Raw genomic sequence first — 27396 nt, forward strand, 5'->3', positions numbered from 1 at the left:
TGAGCCTCCTCCCACCTTAGTTCATCTCACCCTTTCAGCATATCCTTCTATTCCTTTCTCCCTAATGTTCTTATCCAGCTGTCCTTTAAATGCATCTATGCTGTGTGGTACAATTCCATAGGTGCTGACTCTTAATGGGGTACGGGTTCGACGGGCACTAACTCTCACTGGGTTATGGGTTCCACAGATACTGACTCTCACTGGGGTACGGGTTCCACGGGCACTGACTCTCACTGGGGTACGGGTCCCACGGGCACTGACTCTCACTGGGGTACGGGTTCCACGGGCACTGACTCTCACTGGGGTACGGGTCCCACGGACGCTGACTCTCACTGGGGTACGGGTTCCACAGATACTGACTCTCACTGGGGTACGGGTCCCACGGACACTGACTCTCACTGGGGTACGGGTTCCACAGATACTGACTCTCACTGGGGTACGGGTTCCACGGGCACTGACTCTCACTGGGGTACGGGTTCCACGGGCACTGAGTCTCACTGGGGTACGGGTTCCACGGGCACTGACTCTCACTGGGTTATGGGTTCCACAGATACTGACTCTCACTGGGGTACGGGTTCCACGGGCACTGACTCTCACTGGGGTACGGGTTCCACGGGCACTGACTCTCACTGGGGTACGGGTTCCACGGGCACTGAGTCTCACTGGGGTACGGGTTCCACGGGCACTGACTCTCACTGGGGTACGGGTTCCACGGGCACTGACTCTCACTGGGGTACGGGTTCCACGGGCACTGGCTCTCACTGGGGTACGGGTTCCACGGGCACTGGCTCTCACTGGGGTACGGGTTCCACGGGCACTGACTCTCACTGGGGTACGGGTTCCACGGACACTGACTCTCACTGGGGTACGGGTTCCATGGACACTGACTCTCAACAACAACTTGCATTTATATCAACCCACATAAGGAGAAATTAGGACAGGTGAATAAAAACTTAGTCAAAGAGGTAGGTTTTAAAGTGTGCCTTAAAGGAGGAGAGAGAGGCCGAGAGGTTTCAGGAAGGAATTCCAGAGCTTAGGGCCTAGGCAGCTGACGGCACGACCGCCAAGGGTGGAGCGATGAAAATCGGGGATGCACAAGAGGCCAGAATTTACAAGAGATGGCTGGGGAGGGGAGGTTGTGGGGCTGGAGGAGGTTACAGAGATAGGGAGGGGTGAGGCCATGAAGGAATTTGAAAACCAGGATGAGAATTTTACAACCGAGGCGTTGCCGGAGCGGGAGCCAATGTCAGCGAGCGCAGGGGGTTTGATGGGTGGCTGCTCGGGTGAGTACCAGAGGGTCACTGGTGTCTGTGGAACTGTACTCCAGCAGAAGTCACTATTTACAGGAGAGGAAAACAAGCAGGAAATGTGAAACTTAACATTGTAGCCCTACCCGCAACCCCCCCCCCCCCCCCATAACTCCTTGTAAACAAGCTGCAAAATGAAAGTCCAGTGCCCGTGCATTCGGCCGCAGGGGCTTTGATGTCAGTGAGTGTGATGCCTTGATACTTCTTTGAAATTAAGCAATCACCACACGGAACGACTGAAGTGAATTAGTCTGTCCCAAGGCAGAGCCAGTGGTGAAGTAAATGTCTGCATTGTGTTACACATCTCCTGCGTTTTTCAGTGCGGTTTTGGTTCTATTTTAAATTTCACAGAATAATGTGGCTTCTTGTGTAAACCACCTGATTCCAATTTATAAAGAAAACACTTATTTTCCCTTGACCCTCACACGCCAACCCTATTTATTCCCGTAAATACTTTGAAAATATTGTTTAAAAACAAATGCTTTGCGCTCCACCAATGGTCCAGTAGGTAAAGGCAGTTCCTCATCGCAATGCTGAGCTACACAGGCCAGGAAAGTCCCAGGTTCAATCCCTTGGCTGTGCGCTGAGCTAGCTCATCTCAGCGGAGCAGCAGTTGGGAGGTATAATTTGCCTCGACACCCTTGGGCTAGGCAAGGAAAAAATGTCCATCATTCAGTGGGCTGAATGGCCGCCTTCTGTGCTGTATGATTCTCATGCCTGATTGCTCTCCAATGGCCCTTGCTGGAAAGCCAGCACGAGTAGATCATGGGTGAGGACGGGATCAAGATTGGCTATGAAAGAAAGACTTGCTTTTATGTAGCCTTTCACGACCTCAGGACATCTCGAAGTGCTTTACAACCAATGAAGTACTTTTGAAGTGTAGTCACTGTTGTAACGCAGCAGCCAATTTGCGCATAGCAAGATCCCACAAATAGCAATGTGATAATGACCAGTTTTAGTTTTAATGATTGTGGGGTTGAGGGATAAATATTGGCTAGGACACCGGGGAGAAACTCCACTGCTCTTCCAATAGTGGCCGCGGGATATTTTGTGTCCACCTGAGGGGGCAGACGGGGCTTCGGTTTAACGTTTCATCCGAAAGACTGCACCTTCAACGGTGCAACACTCCCTCAGTGCAGTACTGAGGATCAGCCTGGATTACGTGCTCAAGTCTCTGGAGTGGGACTCTGAACCCACAACCTTCTGATTCAGAGGCGAGAGTGCTACCCTGTGAGCCAGGGCTGACCCCCTCCACAGATGCCGGACTCCCATTGCTACGTCTGGTGTTGGGAATCGTAGATGCCTTTTGTGACAGCAGGATATTGAGATTCAATTCTGCCTATCCCAGGATTGGGATTGTTCTTTACCGTCATAGGATTCGCCAGGACAGGAGGAATTTGTATGTTTGCTTTTAGAAAATAGCTTTTTTAATGTTGCTGATGCATGTACCATGCACCATGCATAAAGCATCAGAAGCAATGGACATTGGAATTCTGCCCAAATATAGCACTAAACAACATATTGGAAAATTTACACAAAAGTGAAATAATGCTACCAGCATAAAAATATCTGCTACTTTTATAAAAGCAGTCATGGGTGAAATTCAAGGACTTTCTCAGTGCAAACCCTACAACATTTATTTGGCCAGGATTCTGGGCTCAAGGATCCCAGGGTTGCAAGCTCTAAGTACCTCATCCAACTGGCCATTCCACATGCGAGTCACAGAGAGTATTTGGAGGCGTCAAGGCTGGGTCCACTCCTGTCCTATTTTCCAGCAGATGTTACTGCTCCTGACAAGTTCCACCTACAATTGCTGCATTTCAAAGTAATTCATTGCACATGAAGCACTTTCATATGTTTCTGAGACGTGATAAGGTGGTGTATACATTCAAGTCCTTCCTTTGCTCTCCCTGATCAGGAGTGGGAACCCTAGCTAATTTTTGCCCTCTCCAGTCCAACAGCTCCAAAGCATCCATCTACTGTCTTGACTGAGACCACAAACTCAGCAAAGACCTGGGATCAAACCTGGGACCTCCCTGGACTGCATAGTTCCCCACACCCTCTAGTGATGCATTCACCGTACCAACTGAACCACTGAGGGAACACAGAAGCTTGTCTAATCAAGGGCTTCAATATCCAGCGTTCCTGACTGTATTTAAAGGCAGCCTGCACCTCTTAAAAGGGAGGTGTACTTTGACTGCAAGCAACTGGAAGGCAATGCAGGAGATGGCAGGACAAGCAGCTGCTTCAAAGGCCCCGCTCTTTTTCAGATGCTGCGCTGGAAGTCCTAGTGGAGGAGGTCAGCATTGAGGGATGTTCTCTACCCACCTGATGACAGGAAGATATCCCGCCAAGATATGGGGGAGGGTTTGCTTAGGAGAATCTCTCCTCAATAATTTGTTGCCTTTCAGCTCTGGTACTGCAGCACTGCTTGGCCTTCCTCATTATCCTCTTCTTCCTTGTCCCCTTCATCTTGCCCCTGCACTTCTTCCTCCTATGGCAGTTGCAAGGCTTGGCCCCTCCAAATGACATAGTTGTATAGCGTGCAGCAAACCACTACAAATCTGGAGACTCACTGATTGCTGTACTGTAGGACTCCTCCGGATCGATCGGTCCAGGAACCTTTGAGGAGGCCTAGGGTTTGCTCAGTGAGAGCTCTGGTTTGAGCATGACTCTCATTGTATTGGTGTCCGTGTCTGTGCCCGGGCTCCTGACACAAGTCATGAGCCAGGTGTAGGGGGGATACTCTCTGTCTCCAAGGAGCCAGCCTGATACTTGTGCTGGTCTGGGTCGATGACGGGGGGGATTGAGGACTGGTGCAGTATGAAGGCATCATGTCTATTGCCAGTTCACAAACCTGCGTTATTCACTGCCTGTGGTAACAGAACAGCTGAACATTCAAGGAGTGAAACCCGCTTCCTGTTATAAAACATGTCTGATTCTTGAAGGGAGGAACGCAGGGAAACGTGTGCAGTCGATGAGACCTTGCACCTAGGGAAATCCAGCATTGTGGGCAAATCAGAGAGCTCTCTCCTCCTAATCAGCAGCCTGCATTGGGAAGGTGATGTATTGTCTTCTTGCGAAGAGGGCATCAGTTACCTGCTTGATGGTCGAATGGACAGCAATTTGACTGCTGCTGACGTCACTTCTTGCAGCCTGGAATGAGTCTGAGGCATAGAAATTCCACTGTAGCCTCTCAGCCATATAGTTTGCAGCAATGTTTACACTACCTACCTTCAGATTAGTAACCAGTGTGGTCACCCATGTGATTTACGAACATACAAAATTGACGGACAGGAAAAGACCAACTGGTCCATTTTCCCTGCCCCACACTCATGAGGGCCAGAGCATCATGACTAAACACGTCCTCCCTCCCTCCCCCTTCCCGCCCCAACTCACAGCCATATAATCTCCGAGGAGAGGTGAGAAAACCCAGGGCCAATAAGGGAAGAAATACTCTGGGGAAAATTCTCGCCGACCCCCTCAGACGATCGAAACGAGTCCAGGAGATCACACGGACCATGGAACATTTTGAACTGGACAGTCTGGTTTTAGAGATAGCTGCTTGGTCATTATCAACTGCTGAATTAAAAAGTAACATTGAGGACGTGCGAGCAGACATCTCTGTATTTGCATGTTCGCAAAGAGGTTTTAAACGCTTGCCCATGTCCAGTTTTGGCACTGGGCAGACGTTGTCAAGCCCACAGTTCCAGAATCGGCCCAGCTGAGTGAACATCACTTGGTGCCAATATAAATGCAACCTGGAATAGTGCGACCTTTAACCTTGCACAGCTGGAAGTCCTCACAGGAAAGATAATTTCGTGGAACGATTTGAACCCGCAGACTCAAGCATTCTTGCCGCCGCCTCCTACACTTTTTCATCAGCGAACTAGTCATTGAATTACGCAGCCTGTCCAACTGTCTTCCTAACTAAAGGGAGTTTCGCAGATGCACGACAGCCCGACAGCCCTGACAAAACACAGTTAGCAGAACCGAGAACCAATCCCAGACCGCTATGTAAACTTCACTCAATTCCACACAGAAAGGAGCTGCAGCACCCTGGTGTCTCACTGGGTAAGTGCATCACCTGAAGTGGTATGAGCCATACAACACCAACAATTTGCGTTTATATAGCACCTTTAACGTAGCAAAACGACCCAAGGCGCTTCACAGTTGTGTTATCAGACAAAATTTGACATCGAGACACATAAGGAGACATTAGGACAGGTTGGTCAAGGAAGTAGGTATTAAGGAGCGTGTTGGAGGAGAGAGAGGCGGAGAGGTTTAGGGAGAGAATTCCAGAGCTTAGGGCCTCGGCTGAAGACATGGCCAATGGTGGAGCGAAGCAAATCAGTGATGCGCAAGAGGCCAGAATTGGAGGAGCGTAGAGATCTCAGAGTTATAGGCTGGAGGAGGTTACAGAGAGGTGGTGAGGGTCATGGAGGGATTTGAAAATAAGGATGAGAATTTTAAAATCGAGGCGATCCCCGACCGGGAGCCAATGTAGGTTAGCGAGCACAGGGGTGATGGATGAACGGGATTTGGTGCGAGTTAGGATACGGGCAGCAGACCAGGAATACTCTGGATGAAGTAGCAGATGTGTGTTGAGTTAGTTGATGTTGGCTGGAGCATCGAGTTGGGTACAGGAATTGGCTTCAATACTTCTGGTATTCTGATTGCTATTCAGTGATGCTTGATAAAGCGCATGGGTGTGGACATTGGGCGAGGGCTGGATTAGGCTTGTGTTTGTGAGGCACTCTGTGGTAGAATGGCCCACAGATGCTCACTGTCCTTAGTCACATGAAGGACAGCCACTTCGAAGAGGCTCCAGAGTATGACCCAAGGAACTGCATGCCGGCAAAATCAATTCCTTCAGGAGAGGAAGAAGAGGAGAATTGGGGAAGAAAAAGAAAGAGGATTAAAAATAATCTGTACGAAACAATATCGGCCACAGAGCTGTATTGTGGAGATTAAACCAGACCCTGAAAGATCTGCCTTTCAAAGACAACCAATTAAGAGTTTTAACTGAAGTCTCGATGGCAAGAGTCCCTTTAAATGGTTGATTTCAGTACAGCTAATGTGAGTTGAGGCAGTGTTCAAATGGCACGGGAATATCTTGCCATCTATTTTAACCTTTCTGCCGACTGAGCTTTTTATCTTTCTTTAAAATCTCATTTGCTGTACAACATTACAAAGAAATAATGTATTTCAGATATTGTTTCCAATTTTCTTCCTTCCTCTACCTTCAGGTCGGAATAGAGTTCCACGGATACTGGCTACCCTCTCCTACCTCACTCAAATGGCCACTCTTCATGTGCGAAGCCTAGACAGAGAGGCCTCAAATTTTACTGCTGTGGGGTTGGGGGGGTGGGGGGGTAGGGGCGTCCAGGCCAGGAGGGAGGGAAACCCCTCCCTGGAAGCTCACCGTGAGGTCCAGGCCATTTTAATTCCAGGGTCTCATTTAAATACAACAGGATAGTCTCCTGCCAGGACTGACGTCAGGGTTGGCGGGTGGGAGCAGGAGCCTCAGGACGCCAGGGACCCGAAGGAACGTTCCTCGGCACAACCTCAGCACCGGGCAAGAACGCAAAGGGAGAGGTGATGCCAGGCCCATGGATTCCTTGCTGGGCACAGGGAGTAGGTGGAGTACTCCTGTTCCTTCTGGCCCACGAGGCTTTCTCACAAAAAACAGTTTACAAAACTTACCTTGGCCTCTCCTGGCCAGTCGGTGGCCCCACCATGTTTCAGCTCAGGTTCCACACATTGCAGGCCCCTTTCCCCCCACCCCCCCCCCATGTTAAAATCAGTTCGCGGCACCAATGATGTCATTGGGTTGCGACCTTTGAATTTAAATTCATAGCGAGAGCCTCGGCCCACTTGAAAGTCGGCGGAGATGAAATGGCGCCAGGCTGGAACGGAGCGACCTCAGGCCGTTAAGTGGACTCGGCCCAATCTTAACCCCTCCCGCGCACCATTCCCCCTGGGCGAGGGGCGATTACAAATCGAGGCCAGACTCTCAGCAGCCTATCTGACCACAAGCAGCATCGTAACCAAAACCTACGCTGTCCTCGGCTAATGTCCGCACACACGTCACTGGATAGCGATCATCAATAGTAATTCTGGCTGATCCCTCTCCGCACAAGGGGACTGAGGCCAATTGCAGCAACCGGCCCAGTCGAGACCAACTAGCTTAGCAATGGGCACCAATTAAAGCTGTGACTCTCTGGGCTGTATGGCCTGGTTACGCACTACCTTCACCGGCTGAGCTAGAGAGAGGCAGTTCTTATCGTGTGGTTATATATCTCGAGATTTTTCTGATATTCCAGAGTCTATCAGTAATCACGTCTTGATAGGAAGGATTAACAGCTTAATCTTAAACAGCTTTGTGTTATCAGTTCACCATTTTGAGAATCGTTCACCGTTTCCAACAATTGTTCCATTGCTGCAGACCATCAAATTCACATTTCAAACTCCAATCCACTAAAAGGATAATCGTTCCACACATTAATTCTTTCAATTATTTCAGGGAAATTTGACTTTAATGACTGATTAAAGAATAAAGCGGTAATGTTTGTGGCAGCCTTTTGCCTCATGTCAACTTCCTATGTACAGCATGTCCTTTGTGCGCTGTGTATCTACAATCTAAACACATGAACAATAAAATAAATTAGCGACAGAGCTCTAGGACTCTCTGTACACAATAGACTTGTGTGCTGGACAATTCAGGTTCTTTGACAGTTTTCTTCCCTCAATGTGCTGACTCTTGGGTACGGCTGCACAGGTGCTGGCTGTCCTCCAGTACCTCAAGCCTGATCCTGTCCTCATCCCAGTGTCCACACACACACATGTTCCAGCAGAGGTCATCACACCCCAGCAACAGACGAGGGGAGTAAATGATGAAAAACACTTCCATTGATATTTTTATCGTTATTGAATTGGGTTAACTCTGGAGATCCAGCATTGTCTTCAGTGCAATGCTGAGGGAGTGCTGCAGTGTCAGTGGTGCCGTCTTTCGGTGTGCTCACAGTGAGGCTCTACAGCTGCAGGGTTGATACAGCAATCTGATTGACTAGGGTGAAATTTGTTTTTGTCTAACCCATTTAAAGAATAGAACGACTTGCATTTATATAGCACCTTTCACAACCTCAGGACGTCTCAAAGTGCTTTACAGCCAGTTAAGTACTTTTTTGAAGTGTAGTCACTGTTGTCATGTAGGAAACACAGCAGACAATTTGCGTACAGCAAGATAGAAACATAGAAAATAGGAGCAAGAGTAGGCCATTCGGCCCTTCGGGCCTGCTCCGCCATTCAAAATGATCATGGCTGACCGTCTAACTCAGTACCCTGTTCCCGCTTTTTCCCCATATCCCTTGATCCCTTTAGCATTAAGAAATATATCTATCTCCTTCTCGAATACATCTAATGACTTGGCCTCCATTGCCTTCTGTGGTAGTGAATTCCACAGGTTCACCACCCTCAGTGAAGAAATTTCTCCTCATCTCAGTTCTAAATGGCATACCTCATATCCTGAGACTGTGACCCCTGGTTCTGCACTCCCCAGCCATCGGGAACATCCTCCCTGCATCTAGTCTGTCTAGTCCTGTTAGAATTTTATATGTTTCGATGAGATCACCTCTCATTCTTCTAAACTCTAGTGAATATAGGCCTAGTCGACCCAATCTCTCCTCATACATCAGTCCTGCCATTCCAGGAATCAGTCTGGTAAACCTTCGTTGCACTCCCTCCATGGCAAGGACATCCTTCCTCAGATAAGGAGACCAAAACTGCACACACTACTCCAGATGTGGTCTCACCAAGGCCTTGTATAACTGCAGTAAGACATCCCTGCTCCTGTACTCAAATCCTCTTGCAATGAAGGCCAACATACCATTCGCCTTCCTAACTGTTTGCTGCACCTGAATGCTTGCTTTCAGCGACTGGTGTACAAGGACACCCAGGTCTCGTTGCACCTCCCCTTTTCCCAATTTATCACCATTCAGATAATAATCTGCCTTTCCGTTTTTACAACCAAAGTGGATAACCTCACATTTATCCATGTTATACTGCATCTGCCATGTTTTTGCCCACTCACCCAACTTGTCTAAATCACATTGTAGCCTCTTTGCATCCTCCTCACAGCTCACATTCCGCCCCAGCTTTGTGTTGTCTGCAAACTTGGAAATGTTACATTTAGTTCCCTCATCCAAATCATTGATATATATTGTGAATAGCTGGGGCCCAAGCACTGATCCCTGTGGTACCCCACTAATCACTGCCTGCCACCTGGAAAAAGATCTGTTTATTCCTACTCTCTTTTCTGTCTGTCAACCAATTCTCAATCCATGCCAGTATATTCCCCCCAATCCCATGTGCTTTAATTTTGCACACCAACCTCTTGTGTGGGACCTTATCAAAAGCCTTCTGAAAATCCAAGTACACCACATCCACTGGTTCTCCCCTATCTATTCTACTAGTTACATCCTCAAAAAACTCCAGTAGATTTGTTAAGCATGATTTCCCGTCCATAAACCCATGCTGACTTTGTCCAATCCCGTTAATGCCTTCCAAGTGTTCTGTTATCACATCTTTTATAATAGACTCTAGCATTTTCCCCACTACTGATGTTAGGCTAACTGGTCTGTAATTCCCTGTTTTTTCTCTCCCTCCTTTTTTAAATAGTGGGGTTACATTTGCCACCCTCCAATCTGTAGGAACTGTTCCAGAGTCTATAGAATTTTGGAAGATGATCACCAATGCATCCACTATTTCCAGGGCCACTTCCTTTAGTACTCCGGGATGTAGATTATCAGGCCCTGGGGATTTGTCAGCCTTTAGCCCTGTTAATTTCCCTAGCACTATTTTTTTTACTAATACTGGTTTCCTTCAGTTCCTCCCTCTCACTAGACCCTTGGTTCCCTAATATTTCTGGCAGGTATTTGTGTCCTCCTTTGTGAAGACAGAACCAAAGTATGTGTTTAATTGTTCTGCCATTTCTTTGTTCCCCATTATAATTTCCCCCATTTCTGACTGTAAGGGACCTACATTTGTCTTCACTAATCTTTTTCTCTTGACATATTTATAGAAGCTTTTACAGTCAGTTTTTATGTTCCCTGCTAGTTTACTCTCATACTCTATTTTCCCCCTCTTAATCAATCTCTTTGTCCTCCTTTGCTGAATTCTAAACTGCTCCCAATCCTCAGGCCTGCTGCTTTTTCTGGCAATTTTATATGTCTCCTCTTTGGATCTAATACTATCCTTAATTTCTTTTGTAAGCCACAGTTGAGCCACCTTTCCTGTTTTAGTTTTGCGATAGACAGGAATGAATAATTGTTGCTATTCCTGCACACGTTCTTTAAACATTAGCCATTGCCTATCCACCGTCATCCCTTTTAGTAAAGCTCCCCAATCTATCATAGCCAACTCGCACCTCATACTTTCATATATTTAGATTCAGAAAATCCTACAAACAGCAATATGATAATGACCAGATAATCTGTTTTCTTTTAGGTGTTGGTTGAGGGATAAATATTGGCCAGGCCACCAGTAGAACTGCCCTGCTCTTCTTCAAATAGCACAGTAGGAATTTTTACATCCCCCTGAGGGGGCAGTCGGGGCTTCGGTTTAACATCTCATCTGAAAGACAGCACCTCCGACAGTGTAGCACTCCCTCAGTACTGCACTGGAGTGTTGGCCAACATTTTGTGCTCAAGTCTCTGGAGTGGGACTTGAACCCACAACCTTCTGACGCAGAGGCAAGCGTGCTACCCACTGAGCCATGGCTAACATTATTACTTGTGGGGTATTAGGCTTGCACTAAAGGCAGTAATGTATTATAAACAAGGTATTAGTTCTGCATGATCCATTGAGTCACACAAACCAAGAGGTCTCTGGTTCTGTTCCCAAACTGTGTAGCGCTAGCTGATCCCAGGCAGGTCAGTAGTGAGGGTACTACAATTGTCCTTCGTGTCCTGAATTAGGGACAGATAAATCGGCCAAGATTTTTAATTCTTGATTGTTCATGCTGGGAACTGCATGCGTGGATAGGATGGGGGGGTCAGTTGTGAGGCCCCCCGTGGCCGAGTGGCCTGGTGACGCTCACCACCTCAGCTCACACACGGAGAATGGCCACTCATGTCAGGGCCCGAAGGGGTGCCGGTGCTGATGGAGCCACGCCTCAACAAGAGACGGTGCCTTCAGAAGAGGAGTGGAGACAATTGGGAATAAAGAGAGTGCGTCAGCGTTCTGATTCCCAGCCACCACGACACGGATAAGAACATAAGGAACAGGAGCAGGAGTAGGCCATACGGCCCCTCGAGCCTGCTCCGCCATTCAGTGAGATCATGGCCGATCTTTGACCTCAACTCCACTCTCCCGCCCGATCCCCGTATCCCTTGGTTCCCCTAGAGTCCAAATATTGAAAAGAGAAGTCTGTGTGCTTGTGGTGAGCTTCACAGTTGGTTCTCAGCCAATCAGAACTTATTTTCTGATCATATTTCTTAAATAACCGTGAAGTTTTGGCATTGTTGAAGGTGATGTAACCTAAGCAGAACATTTCCTGGCAAACTACCTATCAGGCCAATTTACAAGCAGTCATGACCTTTCCACATCCTCCTTTTTGTTTTTTTTTTACCCAGGCAGAGCACAGCTACTCAGCGATCTCCATTATTGCTGCGTAACCAAACACGGCCCACTCTTGCTCTTCCCCCTCTTCTGCTGGCAAAGTGTTGAGCCTCTGCTCTGGGTTTTCTTGCCCCTCAGCACAATGATCTTCCAACCATGTGAAGAATCATAGGCTTCCCTCTGTAAGTATCACAGAAAAAAGAAAGTTGGGACGCCCCCAAAGCGCGTCACAGCCAACAAAGAACTTTTTGAAGTGTAGTCACTGTTGTAATGTAGGGAAATTTGCGCACAGCAAGATCCCACAAACAGCAATGTGATAATGACCAGATCATCTGTTTCAATGACGTTGGTTGAGGGATAAATATTGGCCCAGGTCACCGGGAAGAAATCCCGTGCTCTTCTTATTTAAGGCCCTCTCCTTAAAACCTACCTCTGTCCAAGTTTTTGGTTGCCCCATCTAATTTCTTCTCTGTCCGTTTTTGTCTGATTACTCCTCTGTGAAGCGCCTTGCATCGTTTTTTTAAAGTTAAAGGCTCTCTGTAAATGGAAATGGATGTTGTTTTACTGGTAGTGATGACCGAAAGATGAACCATATTGACGTTAAGTGTGAGGTTACCCTGCTAGCGGACAGTCAGTGCGTCAAGATACAGATCAGCTACCATCTAATTGAATGGCAGAACAGGCTCGAGGGGCTGAATGGCCTCCCCCTGTTCCTATGAAAGCAGTAGTTGCCCTAATGCCATATACCTGCAGGCCAACTACCGCCGGGTTAGGACTGAGTCTGCCAGAATAAAACAGTTGGACTATAACCTGGTGTTGTAAGATTCCTTACATTTGTCAACCCCAGTCCATCACCGGCATCTCCACATCATGCCAGATCTCGACCAGGGATTATGTGAACTCTGTGTCCCTCTTTAAGAGTTTGGAATGATCTCGTAAATGTAACCCACAAGCGGTTTGCTTTTATTAAACATCAGAACAGACACAGGTCGGTAGAAGGTGGACAGACACAGGTGCGATGGGCCGAATGGCCTCCTTCTGTGTTGTGTGATAGAATAAATCCTTAGGATGTCACATGCGATCCCCCGGACCAATAGTTAGCAGCCGTCGCATTCTTACTTCCGCTTTCTGAAACAGACGTGAAAAATTGGATCGGATCAGACGGGTCCGGAATAGGACTGGGAGTCTCACTCCCCCCGCTCCGATCTGCGGATTCCCCCTGCGTTTATGCTGTTGAATGAGCGTGGCATTGAGACCGAGTCGCACCGCGTTCCGCAGGGACCCGGGCCGTGCAGGTAAGACCCTCCCCGCACTATCACCTGTACAGGGTATTTCCTGGGTGAGGTGTGACGAGCGAGTCTGTGAGTTGCTGGAGGAATTGCAGACACCTGTACGGACGGGGCAGTTTGAGTAATCTGACAGGGGTTTCTGTCTCAACTGTTTAATTTCAATGGAGTCACACTATTGGAATGGGGAAGTGTTTATTCTCTGTGAAAAGGTAAGATTTCAGTAGAACAGGTTGCTCCAGGTAGTTTTAAAGCCTCCCCTCTGCTCCCACACACACACACACTGTTTTTACTTTCCAATGTCCATCTCCTATCTCCTATCTCCTGAAAGTGCAGATTCCTTCCTGGGTATGATTTCATGCAGAATATTTGGTGCTTTGCTGGCCAGTTGTTTGACCACAGGGGTCACTGAATAGAAGCAAAAACACAGCCGATTTTCCCCCTTTCTCCATCTTCCTCTTCCTCTTCTTTCCCCCCACCCGGAGACTTGAGCACAAAATTTAGGCTGACACTCCCAGTGCAGTGCTGAGGGAGTGCTGCACTGTCAGAGATGCCGTCTTTCAGATGAGAGGTTAAACCGAAGCCCCGTCTGCCCCTCTCAGATGGATGTAAAAGATCCCATGTCACTATTTGAAGAAGAGCAGGGGGAGTTCTCCCCGGTGTCCTGGGTGCAATATTTATCCCTCAACCAACACCACTAAAAAACAGATGATCTGGTCATTATCATACTGCTGTTAGTGGGACCTGGCTGTGTGCCATTTGGCTGCTGCATTTCCTACATTATAGCTTCAAAAGTACTTCATTGGCTGTAAAGTGCTTTGGAACGTCCTGAGGTTGTGAAAGATGCTATTTAAATGCAAGTGTTCTGTTCCAACTCTTTACTTTTCCCTTGCTTTCAGGAGGAGCATCGGTTGCTTCCATGTCTTGAAGGCACGAACATGGATCCTGACATTTCCATTATGTTCCAATGCCCTTTCATGGGAGAGCTGACCCAGGACAAGGTCCAGGTGGAGATCTCTCCCACGTACAACCGTCGGGTGCTACGCGGCCACGAGCAGAAGATCGAGGACATCTGGCAACAGCGCCGTCAGGAAAAGCCCTGGCTCTTCGACGGAGCCAAATTCCGCTTTCACTCCGCCAAACTGGAAAATGGAACGCTGACGTTGAGGCTGGGCCTGACGTGCTACAAGGACTACCTCGGGACAAACTGGTCAGCGGAAGCCACGCTTCTGCAGCAGCAGGGATTGGCGGACTTCGATGACAGCCAGGCCTATCTGGCCGAGCCCCTGGGCGTTGGGGCCATGCTACACACGGCGGACAACTGCTTTGTATTTCTGAGAAGGAGTGACCAGGTTGCTGAGGCGGCTGGTCAGGTGGACATTCCAGGAGGCCATCCAGAACCCAAGGTTTGCTGCTCAAAAGAAAAAAATAGTTGCTTTGTAAGTCCAGCGAGGATTTTGTAATGAAGACTCGCTGGTGTTAGCTGGTTTCAGAGGCAGACACGTCTCGCCTCACCTATCCTTGGTTCTCTTCGCACCTCTCAAACTTTTCCTCCTTGAGGCCCCAAGAACGCTTTTTTTTTCTGGGTTTCTCCTGGCTGTTGGGTTTCTATGGCTCTACTTCTTGCTTCCTGTCCCTGGAGCGAGAGGCCGTTTGTGGGGGGAGAGGGGGAGACGAGAGAGGAGAGGGGGAGACGAGAGACGAGAGGGGGTGGAGAGAGGGGGGGGAGGAGGGGAGGGGGTGGAGTGTCTTCCCAGCGGCAGTTTGAGTTCCTATAAGAAAAAGAAAGACTTGCATTTATGTAGTGCTTTTCACTACCTGATGACGTCCCAAAGCACTTCACAGCCAATGAAGTACTTTTGTAGTCGCTGTTGTAATGTACGAAACGCGGCAGCCAATTTGTGCACAGCAAGATCCCACAGGCAGCACTGAGATAATGACCAGATCGTCTGTTTTAGTGACGTTGGTTGAGGGATAAATATTAACCAGGACACTGAGGAAAACTCCCCTGCTCTTCTTCGAAATAGTGGCCGTGGGATCTTTTACATTCATCTGAGAGGGCAGTTGGGACCTCGTCCGAAGGTCGGCACCTCCGACTCCCTCAGTACTGTGCTGGAGTATCATCCTAGATTATGTGCTCAAACCTCTGAAGTGGAACTTGCCTCTGAGTTAGTATGTTGTAGGTTCAAGAGTGCTACCCACTGAGCCACAGCTGACACCTGTACAGGCATGTAGTGTTACTAGCGGGCTTTCATTCCCAGGCACCTGTGGGAGATCCAGTGATCCTGGTCTACCACACGATATGGTGGGTCTGGTCTGCCACATAGTTTGAAATCAGGAACTGTGTGGGACCGAGAGGAGGTCCATGCCTCTCCCTGTAGCCTTTGTGTCCATTCTGGGCACCACGCTTTAGGAAAGAGGTCAAGGCCTTGGAGAGGGTGCAGAGGAGATTTACCAGAATGGTACCAGGGATGAGGACTTCAGTTATGTGGAGAGACTGGAGAAGCTGGGATTGTTCTCCTTCGAGCAGAGAAGGTTAAGGGGAGATTTAATAGAGGGGTTGAAAGTTCTGACCGGTTTGATAGAGTAAATAAGGAGAAACTGATTCCACTGGCAGGAGGGTCGGCAACCCGAAAATACAGATTTAAGGTAATTGGCAAAAGATCCAGCGGGGAGATGAGAATTTATTTTATGCAGCGAGTTGTTATGATCTGGAATGCGCTGCCTGAAAGGGCAGTGGTAGCAGATTCAATAGTGACTTTCAAAAGGCAATTGGATAAATACTTGAAAAGGAAAAATTTACGAAGGAGCAGGGGCAATGGGACTAATTGGATAGCTCTTTCAAAGAGCCGGCACGGGCACAATGGGCCGAGTGGCCTCCTGTGCTCTATGATTCTTTATGAACAGCAGCCCCTGCAGTAATATTGAATACACAATTTTCGCTCTCTCTTGTTGCAGGCCACCGTGAAAGATGTGCCAGAGGAGTCCATTCAACTGGAACACTTGGTGGGGGTGCTGGTTGTTCAGGAACTATTTTCCTCCATTTTAGGAGAGATCCGTGATGAGGTAAAACTTCAAACATTCCTGCCTAGGTACTCTGTACCGTGTGCCCCCTCTCTTTCCTGAAGGCGGCGACTCTTCCTGGGGTACAGTTCAATGAGTACTGGCTGTCATCCAGTCCCTCATTCAAGTGGGCCAGACCTCGTGTGAGCCAAGACAGAATGTTGTCTCTCTTGGTCAAATAGCCTCTAATGACCGCTGGACCTAATCCCGATGTCCATATACATCTAAAAGAGGGGCTCACGGATAGGGATTGGAAGCATGAAACCTGTCTACTTTTCCTCTTCGTAAGCCCGGGACAACTAGGTCAGTTGTAACACCCCAACTGGGTCCCTGACTGAGATCACTTGAACCTAGCACGGACTGCGGAAGAACCCTGGGAATTTCCTGGGCTGTATGCCGTTTATAATTAACCATTAAGTATGCACTGGGTTGGCCCAGCGATATCAAATAAATAAATTGCCCCTTTTTAAAGGGGCGCAACTAGTAACTGAACTTTAAATAAAACAAAACCGGAAACTTGTAAACTAAATAATAATATTGTCTCTAGTGTCGACTATGCACTCCTGTCCTTGCAGTGCCCACCGGTCGGGGAAGGCCTCAAGCATACTGGTGGACATCACATGCTCCTTCTCGAGGGCCACCCAGGCACAGACAAGACCACGGATGAGAGGCAGGCAGCCAGAGCGACCCGCCCCCACACGGGCCGTGTCCAGCCTTGACCTGTAGATGGCTACCTTGGCCAGGCCCAGCAGCAGACCCACGTGGAGCCCATCCAACTTGCCTGTGCCCCCTCCACCTCCGCACTGGGTGGCCAAGGATCAGGAGCATGGGACAGAAGTTGAGGAGCAGCCCCTTCAAATAGTGGAAGAGGAGCTGCTGTTTGGGTCGACTGCCACTTCCATTTCAGGTTTCCTGCATTCAAGGCTTTTCTTCTATCTGATGAGTTTTGGTTGATGTCTGACGTGCATTGCTTCCCAGTTGCTGGGACACGGGCTAACAGAACGTGAATCTGAACTGTTATGTATTTTATTTTCTGATTTATTCGTTAGGTAAACGTCCCATTAGAAAGTTTAAGCAGGCCTGTGCTGCTGGGAATCGCAAGGAATAATAAAAGTGCAGGACGAGCCAGTGCAGAATTTTATGTCAGGTAGAATATCTTATTTTTCAAAGTATTAATTCCTCCCGTCCCCTCTTCCTGGACATGAGGCTCTTCAGGTGTCTGATCTAATGCTTCTGTATAACCAATTTGGAGCAGGTTACATAGAATTGTAATACATAGAATTTACAGCAGAAACAGGCCATTCGGTCCAACTGGTCTGTGCCGGTGTTTATGCCCCACACGAGCCCCCTGCCTCCCTACTTCATCTCGCCCTATCAGCATATCCTTCTATTCCTTTCTCCCTCATGTGTTTATCTAGCTTCCCCTTAAATACATCTGTGCTATTCGCCTCAACCACTCCTTGTGGTGGCGAGTTCCACATTCTCACCACTCTCTGGGTAAAGAAGTGTCGCCTTAATTCCCTATTGGATTTATTGGTGACTATCTTATATTGCAAAGGAGTAACTATGAGGCAGGTCATCACTCGTACTTTCCCCTCACTGCTGCGGTGAGGAGCTTGGCAATTGTTTATATCTGTTTTTGGTGCTTTGTGGCACAGTTGTGTTGGAGTTCCATATTTCAACTTGAGCATTATTTCTTATAGAATCATCGAATGGTTACGGCACATAAGGAGGCCATTCAGCCCATCGAGCCCATGCCTGCCGTTTGTAAGAGCAATCCAGTTAGTCCCGTTCCCCCGCTCTTTCCCTGTAGCCTTGCAAATTTTTTCCCTTCAAGTATTTATCCAATTCCTTTTTGAAAGCCACAATTGAATTTGCTTCCACCGTCCTTTCAGGCAGCACGTTCCAGATCATAACTACTCACTGCTTAAAAAAGCTTTTCCTCATGTCGCCTTTGGTTCTTTTACCAATCACCTTAAACCTTGACGAGATTTTCCCCGTTTCTCCTCCTCCTCCTCCTCTTGTGTTGATAGACAGAATCCTTGTTCTGTGGCAGGGAGGCTCGCTCATTGTGCTATAGGCCCCTGAGACATTTGCCCTGGTCTCATTCAGTCCAGCTTTTATTTCCCATGTCTGACCGAATGTTGCAGTTCTCTCCTAATTTCCCTGCATTCCAATTCCAACCCAGCGACCATAATGGGCTGACTTGCGTGTGACTCAGACAACAGCTGTCTGTCCACACAGATATTAAGATGGGCTTTTCCGTTGAGTTTCTTCAGCTAAGACGCTTTCCCAGCTTCCACATCCAACCTGCTGAGTTAACTGAACGAACGAACTTGCATTTATATAACACCTTTCACGACCTCAGGACGCCCCAAAATGCTTTACAGCCAATCAAGTGTAGTCACTGTTGTAATGTAGAAAATGTAAGATCCCACAAACAACACGATAATGATCGGATCATCTGTTTGAGTGATGTTGGTTGAGGGATAAATATTGGCCAGGACACGGGTGAATTCCCCTGCTCTTCTTCCAATAGTGGCCGTGGGATCTTTAACGCCCACGTGAGAGGGCAGACGAGGACGCGGTTTAACGTTTCAACTGAAAGACGGCACCTCCGACAGTGCAGCACTCCCTCAGTACTGCACTGGGAGTATCAGCCTAGATTTTGTGCTCAAGTCTCTGGAGTGGGACTTGAACCCACAACCTTCTGACTCAGAGGCGAGAGAGCTACCCACTGAGCCACAGCTGATACATCGAGCTCAGATGGGCAGCCAGGGTTCCAACCCTGATCACTGACCGGTGACTCCTGTTGGAAAGTGCACGTGTGTGGATATTGAGCGAGAATAGGACCAGGCTTTGATCAGCTGAAGAGCCTGCTGTCATCATCTAGGTTCGCACCTGAAGAATGCCCACTACTGTGAGGGCTCCAACATCTGTGGAACTGTAGCCCATCGAGAGTCAGGGAAAGAAAATAAATGCTGTAGTAAATATTACGCTGCATTTCAAAGGGATCCATCTCACCCGAATCACCAACCTGCCAAACTGTGGCATCTATCAACAAGTTCTGTAAACGCAACGCAGTGCGCAGCGGAAGCTTATTTGTTCCCCGACACTTGAAGTTGTGTAAGAGAAATATAAAGTGGGATCTTCAGGCATAGATCCTCAGCCTCCCCCTTCCCCTCCATCCCTAGAAGGAAAAGAAAGACTTTGCTACCTTCATCTCTTCCTTCAAAAGACTCTCAAAACAATCTCTCTGCACGTGCATTCCGTTCCTGTCTTCCACTCCCCGAAAAGATGCTCTTGTACATAAAAGGAAGACAATACATTTATATTGTGCCTTTCATGACCCCAGGACATCCCAAAGCGCTCTACAGTCAATTAAGTACTTTTTTGAAGTTAGTCCCTTTTTGTAATTTAGGAAACACAGCAGCCAATTTGTGCACAGCAAGCCCCCACAAACAGCAATGAGATAATGATCAGGTAATCTGTGTTTAGTGATGTTGGTTGAGCGATAAATATTGGCCCAGGAGAGAACTCCCTTGCTCTTCTTCGGAATAGTGGCCGTGGGATCTTTCACATCCACTTGAGAGGGCAGACGGGGCTTCGGTTTAACGTCTCACCCGAAAGACGGCACCTCCGACAGCGCAGCACTCCCTCAGTACTGCACTGAAGAGGAGACAAAGGAAGCTCTCCCTTTACCTCATGTTCAATTCCCCCTGTCATAATATAGACAATGATTCCAGACGTGCTGATCTGGGTACTGAGTGGTGGGATGCAGCGTAACGTTCTGTCCTTGTGTTTTTCTGGGCAGGTGTAAACTGACGTCTGAGGAGGTGAGGCAGCGCTATCTAATCGGAGGTCCCGAGGCTCAGGAGTCGACCAACATCATCTTCATGAAGCGAGAGGTACCACCAGTCAGGGTCATGTGTTTGGACATTGTACAGTCGGTAGATGTTTTAAATTTGTGGTGCGGAGCTGGGAGGTGCAATTAAATCATGCCTACAGGTCAGCCGTGATCTTACTGAAGGGCGGAACAGGCTCAAGGGGTTGACTGGCCTACTCTTGATGCTATGTTTCTAATTCCTGCATGCGGTATTTTCACCTCTTCGTACTGCGGAGAGCAAGTACTTCTTTGCTGGGAAGGAGAGTCTTTTGACAAAGGGCTATAAATTGGCCACATGGTCACTAGAATCAGTCATGGACCAATGTGAGCTTTGGGCACTAGAATCAGTCATGGACCAATGTGAGCTTTGGGCACTAGAATCAGTCATGGACCAATGTGAGCTTTGGGCACTAGAATCAGTCATGGACCAATGCGAGCTTTGGGCACTAGAATCAGTCATGGACCAATGTGAGCTTTGGGCACTAGAATCAGTCATGGACCAATGCAAGCTTTGGGCACTAGAATCAGTCATGGGCCAATGTGAGCTTTGGGCACTAGAATCAGTCATGGGCCAATGTGAGCTTTGGGCACTAGAATTAGTCATGGATCAATGTGAGCTTTGGGCACTAGAATCAGTCATGGACCAATGTGAGCTTTGGGCACTAGAATCAGTCATGGACCAATGTGAGCTTTGGGCACTAGAATCAGTCATGGGCCAATGTGAGCTTTGGGCACTAGAATCAGTCATGGATCAATGTGAGCTTTGGGCACTAGAATCAGTCATGGGCCAATGTGAGCTTTGGGCACTAGAATCAGTCATGGATCAATGTGAGCTTTGGGCACTAGAATCAGTCATGGACCAATGTGAGCTTTGGGCACTAGAATCAGTCATGGACCAATGTGAGCTTTGGGCACTAGAATCAGTCATGGACCAATGTGAGCTTTGGGCACTAGAATCAGTCAAGGACCAATGTGAGCTTTGGGCACTAGAATCAGTCATGGACCAATGTGAGCTTTGGGCACTAGAATCAGTCATGGACCAATGTGAGCTTTGGGCACTAGAATCAGTCATGGACCAATGTGAGCTTTGGAATGAAATACAATGGGAGGGAAGAAAATCCCATGTGTATTATTTAATGCAGTCAGGCAGCATGACGGTGCGTTGTACCGTATGGGAGGCTCTCAAGAGTCTGAGCGTCTCCCCAGGAGGAGAGGTATGATGGGTTGAGAATTTCCTCCAGGCCTCTCTCATCCTCGGGGTGGCTGGCTGTCAGTGCCTTGCTGAACTCGGCCATAAGGAGGAGTGTGACGGTGACCCAACGTGACCTCCCTCCAGTTGTTTCCCCAGCGTTATGTGGGGAGGTGCCCAGCTGCTCCATGGCGATTTTCTGTACAAAAGTGCAGAGTGGATCAGCAAGAGGAGAGTCACGTGCACTTCGAGAAGGAAAATCGCAGATCTTGGCGAACAGCATTCCTAGCGAGAGCCCCAGTTATGAAGGGCCGTTGAAAGAGGTTAAATACGGAGCAAAACATCAGCTAAAAGTAACCATTTTACCTTAAGACAGTAGCAGGGTAACTAGCCAGTGTGGAGATGAACCATACGGACGTAAAAGATCCTACAGCATTATTGGAAGAAGAGCAGGGAGTTCTCCCCAATGTCCTGGCCAATATTTATCCCTCAGCCAACATCAATAAGACAGATTATGTATCTCATTGCTGTTTGTGGGATCTTGCTGTGAGTAAATTGGCTGCCGCGTTTCCTACATCACAACAGTGATTACAGTTCAAAAGTACTTCAATGGCTGTAAAGCACTCTGGGACATCCTGAGGTGGTGAAAGGTGCTGTATAAATGCAAGTTCTTTCTTTCCCGTACAGGATGTCTTGATGCTTGAAGAAAATGCCAACGGCTGGAGAGAGCTGTGCCCTTCGGCCAAGGGCGGTGTCAAACTCTACTCGCTCGTTTGTCCCCAACTGGATTGAGATTGCAGTGAACGGCTTCAAATGGACATTGAATAAACATCCTGCGAATGCTGGAAACCTGAAATAAATAAAACTGCTGGAAAAGAATGCAGCAGGTCCATCAGCCTCGGAAAGGGCTAAGGCAGGTTAACGTTTCAGGGTAGGACCCTTCATCAGGATCCATAGCATTAACCTGTCCTTTCTCTTTCCGAGGCCACTTCACCTGCTGTGTGCTTGCAGCAGTTCTGATTCAGAGGGACTGTCGGGAGTTGCTGAACATCTCCCTCGTCAGACGACTGCGTGGCTCCAATTTGCTGGATGCCTTTCAGTGGATCCGGCTTTCACTCCGTCGGATTCTGTCCACCAAACGTAACTGGAGAATTTTGAAAGGATCACACAACACATTGGGGCACCATGAGCAGTGGGGATACCATTCTCCCTGTCCCCTTCTCAATCATGGCCATATTGCTGTGACAGGCAGCAAGCCCAAGGGGTGGGGGTGGGGGTAGGTGTGGGGTGGGGTGGGGTGGGGGGGCGGTGGTTGAATGGAGGTGGTCTTCAGGCCTTTGTTGCACACAGCCTAGTGTCTGGCTCTGCCGTGGTCTTCATGTGCAAGATCAGAATGGAGATGGGTGCTAACCTGTCACAGCTCTAGGACCTGGGTTTAAATCCAGCCCTTGCTCATGGACGAAAGACTCCACTGCCTTCTGGATGAAAGGGATCCCATTTGAAATAAGCTGGACATTTTCACCCCCAGTTCCTGATGAGCTTGGCCACAGCACAAACCTGCCTCTGATCCAGGGGACAGGGGTCCATTGTATCCCTTCAAAGGCCCTCTCTAACCCGCGACCACTGCCTCCTAGAAGGACAAAGGCCGCAGGCACATGGGAACACCATCACCTCCAAGTTCTCACCAGCCTGACTTGGACATTTATCGCTGTTCCTTCATCCTGGGTCAAAATCCAGGACCCCCTGACCTAACAGCACTGTGGGAGCACCTTCACCACACAGACTGCAGCAGTTCAAGAAGGCGGCTCACCACCACCTTCTCGAGGGGCAACTAGGGATGGGCAATAAATGCCGGCTTTGCCAGCGACACCCACATCCCCAGAATAAATTTTTTTAAGAAGTCCTCGATGAACCACCCGCTGTACTTTCACTCCCGAAGTTGTATCGGAGACAAAATCAAAGTGCAAGTGAGTGCCGTTGAGTCCTGAGCCAACCCTGCAGTCACACATAAAGCAGAAGGCAGAAGCTTTCGGCCTCACACGTTCTCAAAGCGAGAGAGCCAGGGGTGTCCGGAACTCAAGTCTCACTAATCGAAATTCCTGCAGGTCAGGCCCTTGGTATCCAAGGCGATTGAATAGTTGGCCGGACAAAACTGGAGCCTTCGCTTGAAAAACTAAGATTCAAAACAGGATCTCTTCAGAGCTGGAACATGAGGAAGTGTAAATAGTGCATTTGGACCCTTGCCCGGGCCTAGTGAGAACACCAAGTCGAGATGTGAGGAGTCGTCATTTGTAAAGTATTTGCTTGACGTCTTTAACAAGATAATCGCACTCACCGACTGTGCAGGATTTGGTATCCACCCATCACGCTGCAGTGGAATATTACACAGGGTGACTCTCACCAGCTCCGTGTCTGTAATCCTCCTGGGTTTAAAACCCAAGGATGGGGGAAAAGGCTAAGAGACCTCAGGAGTGTGTGAATCAGATTCTTAGTCACTGTATATTCTACATGTGAGCAGGTTTCTTTCTGTGTGTACATCACTGTCTATGTGTATTCTTATGTATAAAAATAAATCAAGGGGAAGACCTTATTGGATTTAGTATAAGTAAATAAAAAAATATGGAAATGGAGAAAATAACGGGACCTGAGGTGGACAAACCTCCAGGAGCTGATGGTTTCCGCCCCAGGGTATTAAAAGAAGCAGATGAGTAAATTGCAGGTTCCCTCAATGTCCACACATGCACATTTTTCAGCAGGAATCAATGTATCGTGATCAGCAGCAGCGACTCCATCCGCCACCCCCCACCAGATCAGAAGTGCTGAGGCAAGTTGTAACCCCCCAGTCTGCTGCCGAGCTGAGATCAAGGAACTCGGAAAGCAAAAGCTGCTGGGAATCTGAAATAAAATATAAAACGCCGGGAACACTCCTCAGCAGGTCTGGCAGCATTTGTGGAGAGCGAAAGGTCATCGACCCGAAACGCTAACCCTGCGTTTTTCTCTCTCCAGAGACGCTGCTGATCCGCTGAGTATTCCAGTTATCTCGGTGTAGACTGGGGATTGAAGCTCGCGCCTTCCTGCTCTGTGTGGTTCAGCTACTCACTGAATAAGCAATCAGCATTGAGCAGTTTTAATCCAGATCACTCATTTCCAAAGATTTTTCTTACAACTTTCCAGTCCTCAGAAATCTATGTCAAATTTAGTGAATTTACAAATATGTTATTAATTTCAGTCCCTCAACTCATAGGTGTAAGTGGTTTGGGCCAGTTAACCGTATCTATTTTAAGGGAGCCTAACCTGTTTATAACTACATCCATCGTTCAGTGCCAGCACTGAGGGAGTGCTGCACTGTCAGAGCTGCCGTCTTACGGATGAGACGTTAAACCGAGGCCCCGTCTGCCCCTCTCAGGTGGATGTAAAAGATCCCATGGCATTACTCGAAGAAGAGCAGGGCAGTTCTCCCCGGGTGTCCTGACCAATATTTACTAAAGCAATATCACTAAAACAGATTATCGGTGACCACACTTGAAAAGCACTTCACTGGCTGTAAATCGCTTTGGGAGGCCGTGAAGGGCGCTATATAAATGCAAGTTCTTCCTTTATTACAATCCTCACAGGAAGGCAGTGAGCTCCCCCTGCTGGTGCAGATGGGGATACGGTGTTTGCGGTGCTGTTCTCAACTGCGACATCACTGGGGGTACGTTCGCTGAGTGTGGACTGAGCCTTGAGTCAGGACCTGCCCGCGGGGTAGGAGACAAGGGACGGATGGACAGTCAGTGCGCTGGTCACAACACCGGCACACAATTTGCTATTGTGTGATGTCGGCATCTTGAAGTTTGCAATTGTAGACCTGCCATTCTTAACGGCTTGTCAACACAAGGTACAATGGTGCCACCTACTGACAGATGACAAGCTTTCATTTAAAAAAAGTTATTTTTCCCATTTTCTCCCCTCTCCTGAAGGTGCTCGCTTTTCCTGGAGTACCTTGGACCCACAGAGGTCTACAGCAGCGGAAGGAGGCCGTTCAGCCCATCATGTCTGTGCTGGAGCATTCCAAAACTAATCGAACGGCGCCAACCATGATTACAGTTCCATAGGCACTGGAACCCCCCTCCAAAATGAACATCTGAGTCCAAACCTGTCATCTGAGGTCCAGACACGCACTTTGCAGTGTATAGAGGCGAGAAACGCAAGTCCTGGTCACTTTTCCCCCCGGCCGAGGCCAACTGCATGGACCAGACCTCCATCCCAGCTAACTCGGCATAGACTAGGGATCGAACTGGGAGCCTTCCACTGCCACTCATTGAGTAAATTTGCTGAGGCCCCTATTATTTGATTATGAACCTCATTCTTTTATAAACACTTTTGTTCTGACTTCTGGACGATGCAGCGGGAGGTGCCACTGAAGCTTTATCGAGAGTCAGAATCCTGAGCAACGGTTTACTTAAAATAAATAGAAACATCTCAATTTGTCTAGATACTTTTACATCTCTCTTTCTCTCAAACAGATCTAGTGGGCTATGAATTCAGACACACAGACTTACGCACAGTAGATTTGATGAGGTGTACAGACAGGATGGAAGAGATAGGAGGGAGGTTTCCTGTATAAGGATCACTAACCAGGACGCACAGCATGCAGACAGTGAGTTATTGCTATTGATATACAGACAATGGGCTATTGTAATTGATATACGGACAGTGGGTTATTGTAATCCATATACAGACAGTGGGTTATTGTAATCAATATACAGACAGTGGGTTATTGTAATCGATATACAGACAGTGGGCTATTGTAATCAATATACAGACAGTGCGTTATTGTAATCGATATACAGACAGTGGGTTACAGTAATCCATATACAGACAATGGGCGGGCTATTGTAATCAATATACAGACAGTGGGTTATTGTAATCGATATACAGACAGTGAGTTATTGTAATCGATATACAGACAGTGGGTTATTGCAATCAATATACAGACTGTGGGTTATTGTAATCGATATGCAGACAGTGGGCTATTGTAATCAATATACAGACACTGGGTTATTGTAATCCATATACAGACAGTGGGCAGGCTATTGTAATTGATATACAGACAGTGGGCTATTGTAATCAATATACAGACAGTGGGTTATTGCAATCCATATACAGACAATGGGCTATTGTAATCGATATACAGACAGTGAGTTACTATAATCGATATACAGACAGTGAGTTATTGTAATCGATATACAGACAGTGGGTTATTGTAATCGATATACAGGCAGTGGGTTATTATAATCGATATACAGACTGTGGGTTATTGTATTCAATATATAGACAGTGGGTTATTATAATTGATATACAGGCGGTGAGTTATTATAATCAATATACAGACAGTGGGTTACTGTAATTGATATACAGACAGTGAGTTATATTCGATAAACAGACAGTGGGTTATTGTAATTGATATAAAGTAAGTTCGTGTAATAAAACAACAGTGGGTTATTGCAATAAACAGACAGTGAATTATTGTAATAGAAAGACTGACAGAGGGTTAGTGCAATAAAAAAATGGTAGGTTCTTGCAATAAAAAGGCACGTGGTAAACACAGATTGTGAGTTACTGCGATAGGCAGTCAGTGAATTACACTGCAAAGATCTGTGAATGACCGGCTTGATATATTGCAATAAACACGTAGACAGTGAGTTATTCCAACAGACAGTGGGTGATTGCAAGAAACAGGCTAAGGGTTACTCCGTTGGAGAGACGAGTCACTGCATTAATGAGCAAAATACTGCGGATGATGGAAATCTGAAATAAAAACAGAAAATGCTGGAAATACCCATTAAATCCCACCCAGTCTAATCCCACTCTCCTGCTCACTCCCCATACCTTTTAATATCCCACCCAGTCTAATCCCACTCTCCTGCTCACTCCCCATACCTTTTAATATCCCACCCAGTCTAATCCCACTCTCCTGCTCACTCCCCATACCTTTTAATATCCCACCCAGTCTAATCCCACTCTCCTGCTCACTCCCCATACCTTTTAATATCCCACCCAGTC

General features: G+C 47.7%; 2 protein-coding genes across 11 annotated transcripts in view; both read left to right on the forward strand.

Annotated features, from left to right (window-relative positions):
• nudt22 (nudix (nucleoside diphosphate linked moiety X)-type motif 22) overlaps positions 1-23941 on the forward strand; it is a 41578-nt gene extending 17637 nt beyond the window's left edge. For 8 of the 9 annotated variants that reach the window (XM_067975619.1, XM_067975617.1, XM_067975618.1 and 5 more), the window contains 5 exons: positions 14113-14619; positions 16172-16279; positions 17326-17423; positions 20091-20184; positions 22039-23941. In XM_067975619.1, coding sequence (XP_067831720.1) covers positions 14113-14619; positions 16172-16279; positions 17326-17423; positions 20091-20184; positions 22039-22143 — 912 coding nt within the window. In that variant the 3' untranslated portion in view covers positions 22144-23941. Of the gene's footprint in view, positions 1-12927; positions 13223-14112; positions 14620-16171; positions 16280-17325; positions 17424-20090; positions 20185-22038 lie in introns of those variants that run through there. The other variant, XM_067975623.1, reaches the window with a different exon arrangement.
• Positions 23942-25844: 1903 nt separating this feature from the next.
• mus81 (MUS81 structure-specific endonuclease subunit) overlaps positions 25845-27396 on the forward strand; it is a 28728-nt gene continuing 27176 nt past the window's right edge. The window contains exon 1 of one of the 2 annotated variants that reach the window (XM_067975633.1): positions 25845-25990. In XM_067975633.1, the coding sequence (XP_067831734.1) occupies positions 25982-25990 (9 nt within the window). In that variant the 5' untranslated portion in view covers positions 25845-25981. The remainder of the gene's footprint in view (positions 25991-27396) is intronic. The other variant, XM_067975629.1, reaches the window with a different exon arrangement.

This window comes from Heptranchias perlo, chromosome 43, assembly GCF_035084215.1.
Source record: "Heptranchias perlo isolate sHepPer1 chromosome 43, sHepPer1.hap1, whole genome shotgun sequence".
Taxonomy (NCBI): domain Eukaryota; kingdom Metazoa; phylum Chordata; class Chondrichthyes; order Hexanchiformes; family Hexanchidae; genus Heptranchias; species Heptranchias perlo.